Source organism: Haliotis cracherodii, unplaced genomic scaffold (genome assembly GCF_022045235.1).
Source record: "Haliotis cracherodii isolate W230 unplaced genomic scaffold, xgHalCrac1.p SCAF_22, whole genome shotgun sequence".
NCBI lineage: Eukaryota > Metazoa > Mollusca > Gastropoda > Lepetellida > Haliotidae > Haliotis > Haliotis cracherodii.
This window is the reverse complement of record NW_027266278.1, coordinates 11,296,299-11,306,708: the sequence shown is the minus strand read 5'-3', so window position 1 is coordinate 11,306,708 and position 10,410 is coordinate 11,296,299. Positions and strand designations below refer to the sequence as shown.

Below are 10,410 nucleotides of genomic sequence, written 5' to 3'. Positions count from 1 at the left end.
GTCCGAATGTTCCGAGTAGTAGGGAAAGTATAACCTTCCGCATTCATGGTGAAGTGTAAGAATGAGTTGCGGGTGCTGTCCACACCCAATGATACCCCAGTTACCGTAGAAAGGCAGTTGTAGTGTCAGCTGAGGTCGTCTGGAAGTCTGATCTCTAGAGCACATATACTGATAGATACTAAAAAGCTTTCAGCTTTGGGTTCAAATGAACAGCTACATTGACTCCGATTGGCCATTATTTAGCACACTAGTCAATTCAAAGATTATGGACCTCTGCTGTGCATACCCGTTCCGGCATGTAACTATTGGAGAGTTTTATAACGATTTGCGTATCACTACCAAAGGATCATTTCGAAAACAAAATCAAGACTATAGTCTATATTGAAATGTACCATTTCCAGTAACAATGATTTTGTCTTTTAATGATTAAGATCAAGTTCAGACGTGCATAATCCTATTTAAATGATTTGGTCTTTCAATGTTTCAGAACCAGTTGAGAAGCGCCACTTCGTTGTATTATGAGCTGGTCTCTAGTCATGTAGCTCCAGTTGTGATGCACCTCTTAATACAATGAGTTGGCCTCTTATGTTTCAGCGCCGGTTGTGATGCGCCAGGGGCGGTCGGGTAGCCCAGTGGTTAAAGCATTCGCTCGTCACGCCGAAGTCCTGGGTTCGATTCCCGACATGGGTACAATGTGTGAAGCCCATTTCTGGTGTCCCCCGCCGTGATATTGCTGGAATATTGCTAAAAGCGGCGTAAAACCCTACTCACTTACTGTGATGCGCCACTTCATATAATGACTTGGACTCTCATGTTTCAGCTCTGGTTTTGATGCGCCACTTCATCTGATGAGACGGTCTCTTATGTTTCAGCTCCAGCTGCGATGCATCACTTCATATAATGAGTTCAGCTCCAGTTGTAACGCGCCTCTTCATATAATGAGTTGGTATTTCATGTTTCAGCTCCAGTTGTGACGTGCCACTTCATATAATGAATTGGTCTTTATGGTTTCAGCTCCAGTTGTAACGCGCCACTTCATATAATGAGTTGGTATTTCATGCTTCAGCTCCAGTTGTAACGTGCCACTTCATATGATGAGTCTGTCTCTAGTGATGAAGCTACAACTGTGACGCGCCACTTCCTGGTATAATGAGTTGGTGTCTTATGTTTCAGCTCCGTTTGCAATGCACCACTTCATATAATTAGTTCGTCTCTAATGTTTCAGCTGCAGTTGCGATGCTCCACGTCATATAATGAGTTGGCCTCTAATGTTTCAGCTCCAGTTGTGACGCGCCACTTCATATAATGAGTCGGTCTGTAATGTTTCAGTTGCAGTTGAGACGCAACACTTTATATAATTAGTTGGTCTCTCACCTTTCGGCTCCAGTTGTCACGCGCCACTTTACATGATCAGTTGTTCGCATATGTTTCAGAACCAGTTGTGACGCGCCACTTCCTACTAGTATGAGCTGTTTTTTTATAATTTATGTCCATCTGAGACGCATCACGTTTTTCCAAGACAATCATTTTCTTCAGTATAATGGTGTAAACTCGGTACTACTTTAACTCCAACTAGTTTCTATAGTCACAGTGACTTTGACTGAATGTAAACATGTCCTTCTACAATCGTACGTTTTACCTAGACGACCAAGGTGCCTGGACATGGGTTACACATTGCAACTGTCCGTGGTCACGTGGGCTCCATTCTGAGAAAGCCATGTTATGCTGGACTTTCCCTGTGAAGAATGTGGTCAGTAGATATAGGGGTGTATTTTGCTGGTCCAAATGTTCCGAGTAGTAGGGAAAGTATAACCTTCCGCATTCATGGTGAAGTGTAAGAATGAGTTGCGGGTGCTGTCCACACCCAATGATACCCCAGTTACCGTAGAAAGGCAGTTGTAGTGTCAGCTGAGGTCGTCTGGAAGTCTGATCTCTAGAGCACATATACTGATAGATACTAAAAAGCTTTCAGCTTTGGGTTCAAATGAACAGCTACATTGACTCCGATTGGCCATTATTTAGCACACTAGTCAATTCAAAGATTATGGACCTCTGCTGTGCATACCCGTTCCGGCATGTAACTATTGGAGAGTTTTATAACGATTTGCGTATCACTACCAAAGGATCATTTCGAAAACAAAATCAAGACTATAGTCTATATTGAAATGTACCATCTCCAGTAACAATGATTTAGTCTTTTAATGATTTAGATCAAGTTCAGACGTGCACAATCCTATTTTAATGATTTGGTCTTTCAATGTTTCAGAACCATTTGAGAAGCGCCACTTCATATGATGAGTCTGTCTCTAGCGGTGTAACTGCAACTGTGACGCGCCACTTCCTGGTATAATGAGTTGGTGTCTTATGTTTCAGCTCCGGTTGCAATGCACCACTTTATATAATTAGTTCGTCTATAATGTTTCAGCTGCAGTTGCGATGCACCATGTGATATTTATTAGTTGGTCAATAATGTTTCAGCTCCAGTTGCGATGCACCAATTCATAATGAGTTTTTCTTTTCTGCACATGTGATGCACCACTTCATGTAATTAGTTGGTCTCTAATGTTTCAGCTCCAGTTGTGATGCACCACTTCATATAATGAGTGGTTCTCCTAATGTTTCAGCTGCAGTTGTGATGCACCACTTCATAAAATGAGTTGGTCTCTTATGTGTCAGCTCCAGTTGTGATGCACCACTTCATATAATGAGGTGATCTCTAAGGTTTCAGCTCCCGTTGTGACGCGCCACTTCATATTATGAGTTGGTCTCTAATGTTTCAGCTGCAGTTGTGTTGCACCACTTCATAAAATGAGTTAGTCTCTTATGTGTCAGCTCCAGTTGTGACGCGCCACTTCATAATATGAGTTGGTCTCTAATGTTTCAGCTGCAGTTGTGATGCACCACTTCATATAATGAGTTGGTCTCTAATATTTCAGCTCCAGCTGCGATGCACCACTTCTCATATAATTAGTTGGTCTCATATAATGAGGTGATCTCTAATGTTTCAGCTCCAGCTGTGATGCACCACTTCATATAATTAGTTGGTCTCTAATGTTTCAGCTCCAGCTGTGATGCACCACTTCATATAATTAGTTGGTGTCTAATGTTTCAGCTCCAGCTGTGATGCACCACTTCATATAATTAGTTGGTCTCTAATGTTTCAGCTCCAGCTGTGATGCGCCACTTCATATAATTAGTTGGTCTCTAATGTTTCAGCTCCAGCTGTGATGCACCACTTCATATAATTAGTTGGTCTCTAATGTTTCAGCTCCAGCTGTGACGCACCACTTCATATTACCCGTGAAGATCCGGGTTAGAATAGGTCTTCAGCAACCCATGCTTGCCATAAAAGGTGACTATGCTTGTCGTAAGAGGCGACTAACGGGATCGGGTGGCCAGGCTCGCTGACTTAGTTGATGCATGTCATCGAACCCAATTGCGTGGATCGATGCTCATGATGTAAATCACTGAGTTGTCTGGTCCAAACTCGATTATTTACAGACCGCCGTCATATTGCTGGAATATTGCTGAGTGCGGAGTTAAACAACAATCAAACAAAATCCCTATGGGCGAAAATATCCAGTGTAATATATTTTTAATATTGGCACAGTGTGCAATTACTGATTCTCGAAGCTGATTGGTCAGTTAAACAAAGATCAACTTTCATTGGTCAACGGGACAATTTTTGTCTCATTCCATTCATTCACAAATCCACGCCACTTATTCAAATGTTTTACGTGCTACAATCTCACTGATTCGAGATTTTTAAGACACGAAACAGTGTCATATCAACCACATGAGTTCACATTATTTTTTTCATTTATTTCACATTACATTAGTTAAACCAAAAATTACGTCTGCGTTGTTTGTAAACAAACAGCGATGACCAGTTGACACCTGTCAAAGTAAATGACCTCGTTAAAGCGGACGGAGATCTGACTGACAGAGTTATTCGTATAATACAACCTCTGAACACATTGTCTTTGTTGTCAAAACTGCATATGGACAGATACGAGTTCCAAGATTCAGATTGCAGTTTTGTCAGAAACTGTATCTAGTGCGCCAAGATCAACACCACCAAGCCCGGGTTTGCGTCTGTGTTAGAGGACTTGCTGTTTGACGAATTTTTCGACCACCCGAACCGGACTTAATACAGACAGGTTTGCCTTTTGTGAATGACGATGACATCGATAAGAATCTTAACTGCAACTGAAAAGGAAAACACAATGAAAAAGACTAAACTTGACAAGTTGACATGAACTTAATTCACAAAATATGTACAGGAAAGAAAAACACGAAATTTAAGACTACTCACACTTTCAACAATGGCATCAGAATGTAAACAAACTCATTTTGCAACAGCCTTTATACATTCCGAAAGACAATATCAAGATCTATTATTTCGTAGAATTTTGTAACGTTGTGTAAAGAAATAAGAACGTTGTGACAGTTTTTTAATACGTTTTCGTAACCGCGACGTCAGCACAGTGTGGCACTGAGCGGTATGCGGTCTGACTGACGTCCAGTACAGGCACTACTATGAGTGAGTGAGTTAGGCTTCACGCCGCTTTTAACATTATTCCAGTTATATCACGGCGTGTCAGCTTAATGTGGGAGGAAAGCCCGAAGTGATGCAGGTCTCAGACGTTTACCACTTCGGTGAAACCCACGAGCACGGGTATGGTGCTGACAAACCTAGAAACATAATTGGGGCGAACCGGGATTCGAACCCACAATCATAGGTTTCTGGCGTGTTCAAGGGACGCAACTCTGCACAGCGAATCGCGGCCGGCCTTAGTCTACTATGAAGGGATCAAAGGTAGCACATTGCGTTATATGATTACCAACCTACATGTGTGCTCGCGAAATCGATGCACTTTGCTGAACTCGGAGAGGTTTTGAAATAAAGACAACAATAACTAAAAATACGAGGAAAATAGAACTTACCCCATCGAGCTAATCCTGTCCGATATTGAACTAAATAAACTTCGTGAATACGGACAGCTTGGCACCTAGTCCCTAGATACCGTGTTAGCCTATCAACAGCTGTTTGGCCATTATGAATCACATCAAAATTTATCATCCAAAACTGGCTCCCACGGGAGATATCTACAAACTGAAAAAGTTGGAAGAATGATGTTGGATGATAAATAAAATACAGTTGCTGATACAGTTGACATCAAAAGACACTCGGGTCAGATCCCTGTCATCCACTAGGCTGTGTCCACTACACGAGTGTATTTGACGAGTCCTCCTAAAATCCCACATGCACATGTTCCGGTCCCCATCAGCCACACTTGTCTCAAATTACACACGATGTTCATTAAACTAGCCCGGATCAAACTGACCCGTGAAGATTCCGAGGTAGAATAGGTCTTCAGCAACCCATGCTTGCCGTAAAAGGTGACTATGCTTGTCGTAAAAGGCGACTAACGGGATCGGGTGGTCAGGCTCGCTGACTCGGTTGATGCATGTCATCAATCCCAATTGCGTGGATCGATGCTCATGATACTAATCACTGGATTGTCTGGTCCAAACTCGATTATTTACAGACCGCCGTCATATAGCTGATATATTGCTGAGTGCGGCGTTAAACAACAAACCAACCAACCAACCAACCGGATCAAACTGCAGTGCCGTAGCAAGCCGGCGGGCAGGGTGGACAGTTGCCCCCCTGGATTTTTTATAGAAAACATTTTTCCTTGTGAAAGTTAACTTGAATAAGAAATGAATAAATACTTCTGTACATTCCGTCTATGTTTCTCTTATAGGTTTTGGCATTTTTGTCGAATGACACATGAACAAATTGACAGGTTTTCCGTGTTTCCTCTTCTCAGTGTGAAATGCATGCCTGTGCTGATGCGACTTGTCTGTCAGTGACGAGATCTTGTCAAAACAAGCCTTGTTTGATATTCGTCTTCTATTATGCTAGACAGTTTACGCTGTGTAAATCAGACAGAAACTGCAATAATGTGATCCCCCCTTTTTATTTCGAAAAAAATCTTTATTTCTGTATAAATTACCACCAAAGACAATAAATAGATCTTTATCGTGCACCCCCCCCCCCTTTTTTAAAAAAAAAAAGCTGTATCCGCCCATGTATATTTTTCACGCGTAACAACACGTTAAAACTGGTGTGAGTAGACAGTGTTGACACAAAACATCTGATTCTTGTTCGGCGACAGCCCCCACCCCCACCCACCCCGAAACGATTATGGGTAATAAATAGAATAACCCACTGGGTACGAGTGATTACGGAAAATATGTCACTCGTGAAATTAATGTTTTAAGTTCCTCGCTAAAGCAACATTAATTTCACCTCGTTGGTTATTCTATGGGTATTTCATTTCTCCATTAAGGACGGTGGGATAGTGGTTAAAACGTTTGCTCGTCATGCTATAGACCCGGGTTCAATTCCCCACATGGGCACAATGTGTGAAGCCCATTTCTGGTGTCCCCCGACGCGTTATTGTTAGAATATTGCTATAAGCAGCGTAGAACCACCATACTCACTCCTCCATAAACGTCAAATATGATCATGACTTGTCAGAATATCATCTATAAGTTCCTGCTTGAAAGGTGCAGGCTGCCAAACTTGTCATGGCTTATTTGTTTGATCAGATTGGTTCGAGATTGCAGACGAACAGAAAATCACTCAAATCCCCCCTTACATTCTTACTAGACCAATTACATGATAGTTGAAATAAGACAGAAATTCAAATTGACAACAACTAAAAACCCAATTTAGTTAGGGTAAGAGTGTTCGGCGTTACGACAGTCATCGCTTGTTTGTAAGCATAACGGTCCATCGGTTGCGAATTCAACTCCCCACTGTGATAGGTGGTCACAACCATGCTTGGAGTTGAACTCGCAACCGAATGACCGTTATGTTTACAAACAAGTGACGACTGTCGTGACGTCGAATACACTTACCGCTGCTAAATAACTTTCTTTGATTATCAATTTGAATTTCCATTTCATCAAAACTATCATGTAATTGATATAGTAAGAATGTAAGGGAGACGTTGGTTGATTTTCCGTTTGTCTGCAATCTCGAACCAATCTGATTATACAACAACAAAGTAAATTCACGTGGAAAACATGATTAGTCATAAACCTTTTCAAAATAAAATATGATGGCATTCCCAAAGACATAAACAAAAGTATAAACGTTATAACATTTGGGGTTAGAGGCCAAATTTCAAGATTCTTGTAATTGCCGAACCCACACTGGTGGCAGTGATGTTACCGAGATGTTGCTTGCGCTTCCATGTAAGGATCGTACACCATCCGCTTCAGATCAGTTTTAGAACTAGCAGGTATAAACTCTGAAGGAACATGGCAGCAACTCAGCGAGAGTCAATATGCGCGACACAAATGAACAAATAAGCGCAATTCAGACAACGAACCCTTCCAACCATCACCGCGAATCTTACAGTTCGTTATCCATGCATTGTTGTCTTCTCAGTCGCGACTTTGGAAAACAAAATAATTTTAGAGTAATTGTGCTTAGCGTTGTATTTTGAACAGCGCGGCACCGAACAGAGCAATAGGCTGCGCATCTGAGAAGATTAAATATCACACACCTGTACCAACACCACGTGAAACGGGTCTAATAAAGTCTTATGACGTCACTCCTTTATCAATTGACACCAATGACGTTATATTGCAAGGGGCATAAACCATGGTGTGTTTATCATGGAAATAAAACTCTCGGTAAATGTGAAAAATATGAAACGATTTAATGAATAAAATAAATTAGATACTAGTGATATTTTTATTGTTTTGCCTCTGAAACTACTAGGTAAATATTTTTCATGATGAAAAAGTACAAGGAAATAGGTTATTTTTGTGTGAACTTGCCCTTTCAGACTTGTGGCTAGTTTGTGATTTCCAATTTATCCGAAATTGTAACATAATCATTCTGTTTGATTTAATACACAATGCATATTTAAAAGTTGCAACAACTCACTGACATGTAACTAACTGTCTAGGCAACTAATATAATCAGCTGATATAGGCTCTCTGAGAATCAAGATGTTTCCGTTCCGACTCATCATTCCATCATTTGTACACACTCATCATACATGCGCACTTCCTCCCCGGAAGCGGAAATGAGTACGGAAGTAAACATGAATTTGAAGCAGACCGAAATGTCAAACACTGTGTCGTACGATCTCTGACGACAGGATTTGTCCAGTCAGATACTAGCAGCCGAGTGGAAGAGATAGGTGATGTTATTTTATCTGTGACCTTCTTTCAGTCCGACTGACACGATGTCAAACAACACACAGAGCGGGCGTCAGCTGATCTCACGATCACAGTCCGAATTTTCCAACAGCTACAATCACCATGACGATCCCGACATGAACGAGGTTGCTGATGCACTTGAGAAGACAGATATGGGAGAGAACACTGTTGGAAATTCAACGACACCCAACAGATCAAAACAGTCAAAGATGCGTCGAAATAGGTAAAACTAACCTGTTGACATGCATGAACTTTTACCTGTTCGTTTAGCAATTACCATGCTCGTGACAGCCAGGTAGCCTATGTGTAGTATTCTTCAAGCACGGACCATATGTATATCGTAATATGATCTCTGGCCAAAGATATTAACATAATTAAGGAGATATTGCATTGCATTTTGCAACTGTCAACGAGGCAGAGCGTGATATCTCATCTAGGTCAGGGCCAGGTCGTTTATGTAGTAACTTGTTTAGTGTCATGAATGTGACAGGTATTGAAGCAACAGGACGTTGACCGTTCTGAAGCATTGTTTGTAAACAGTAACTGATAGCCCCACGCTTACTGGTCCTGAAAACATTTTCTGCTTCAGCGACCACACTGCGGATGTAGACTTATCACTTTTCTCTTGATTGTAAACAAACACACTTATGCTAAAATAAGAGCAGAAAGGCCCAATGCAAGCCTTTTGGTGTACTTCTATTGTTTTGTAAAATCATATAGACAAACTACTACAAATGCGACAGTAAGGTACATAACAGTATGGCTTAAGTTAAACATCAAAGTGACCATGTATTTTCCAGCTCATCCGTATGAAAAACATTTGATCTTTTTCTTCAATTTGCCTCTATTAAACAACATAACTGAAGGCAGTTTACCATGTCTACTCTGCGCAGCGCTTGTATTCACTGTGCAGAGCTATAATGGTCTGTTTTGGTTTGGAAATTGAATTGGGCATGTGACGTCACAGTCAGAAATGATTTCATTCATGATTTAAAAGCACACAGAACCATCGATGTACTGTCCCCTTGAGCAGTGTAAATGATCCAAGGATACGACATAATTGAATTTAGACTGAATGTTTGTCAACTATGCATTGAACCTCTAAACTTTGACAGCTTTCAGAAAATCTGTGTTAATTTTCAGTGTACAAGGTGTAGCACAGGGTGCATGGTGTTATTGTAAGCAAGAGGATTATATCCTACCTAAATACTATCATGGGGAAAGTTTTACTCTAGAGTATAGTATAGTATAGGATAGGATTAAACACACTGGTATGGGTTCAAATTCACTTGGGAGAATCATCCTGACACTAGAGAATTTCATCCCCTGGATAAAAAATAGGGTGGATAATATTCACTCTTACATTATCAGTTTCCTGACAGTGTATTCATGACATCAGGCCATATCTGATACTATGTGATATGCATGGTAATTTACTTCCTTGACATAACATATGAGGGTCCTGATGTGTTTTAATGCTTAACGTAAAAAACCTTCAAACACTATCGTAAACGTAAAATTCATCTTTTTTATCGTAAATGCTTAACGTAAAATACCAAAAAATATCTGCTTAACGTAAATAAATAATTTACTGCTTATCGTATAAATGATTAAAAAAGTTTAAAACAGTCTGTCTTCAAGACCCAAATGCTTTGCCACAGAAAGCAGGCTGCGCAACTGACACAGGGGACCAGTCTAGAATGTTTAGCGATTTGAGATTTTACCCGGGTATTAGAAATATGAATTGTCAGGATAAATCGAAAGCAGAATTAAAAGTCCCATGTCCCGCCATGACCGATTTAGGAATTTTCGGGACGATTTTATGGAAAAATAAGAACAATTACTGCTTAATGAAAAAGTACCCTAAATTTTACCACTTACTGCTTATCATTGCTTATAGGACCCCCCCATCAGGACCCTATTATAAACATGGTAAAGTCAACTTCCTCAACATAGAATGACGTTAGTTTATTAGTGCCCTCTGTATTTTGAAAATCAGTGGCAGTCATAACGTGAGGTAGCTACAAACGTACACAATACCGCACAGTGATATTTTATGTGATAAAGAGGAAGTGGTCAGCGACATCTGTGGCTTTTGTTTGGTATTTTTGTACCTATTCCGTCGAGATTACAAATCAAACTATGCACATATTTCAGGAT

The 10,410-nt window shown here is 40.6% G+C and overlaps 1 protein-coding gene across 1 annotated transcript in view; it reads left to right on the top strand.

The window, feature by feature from the left end:
• Positions 1 to 8,132: 8,132 nt before the first annotated feature.
• The window catches only part of LOC139471163 (NAD kinase-like), a 50,654-nt gene continuing 48,376 nt past the window's right edge, over positions 8,133 to 10,410 (top strand). Inside the window, exon 1 of the mRNA XM_071253436.1 lies at positions 8,133 to 8,473. Coding sequence (XP_071109537.1) covers positions 8,277 to 8,473 — 197 coding nt within the window. The 5' untranslated portion in view covers positions 8,133 to 8,276. The remainder of the gene's footprint in view (positions 8,474 to 10,410) is intronic.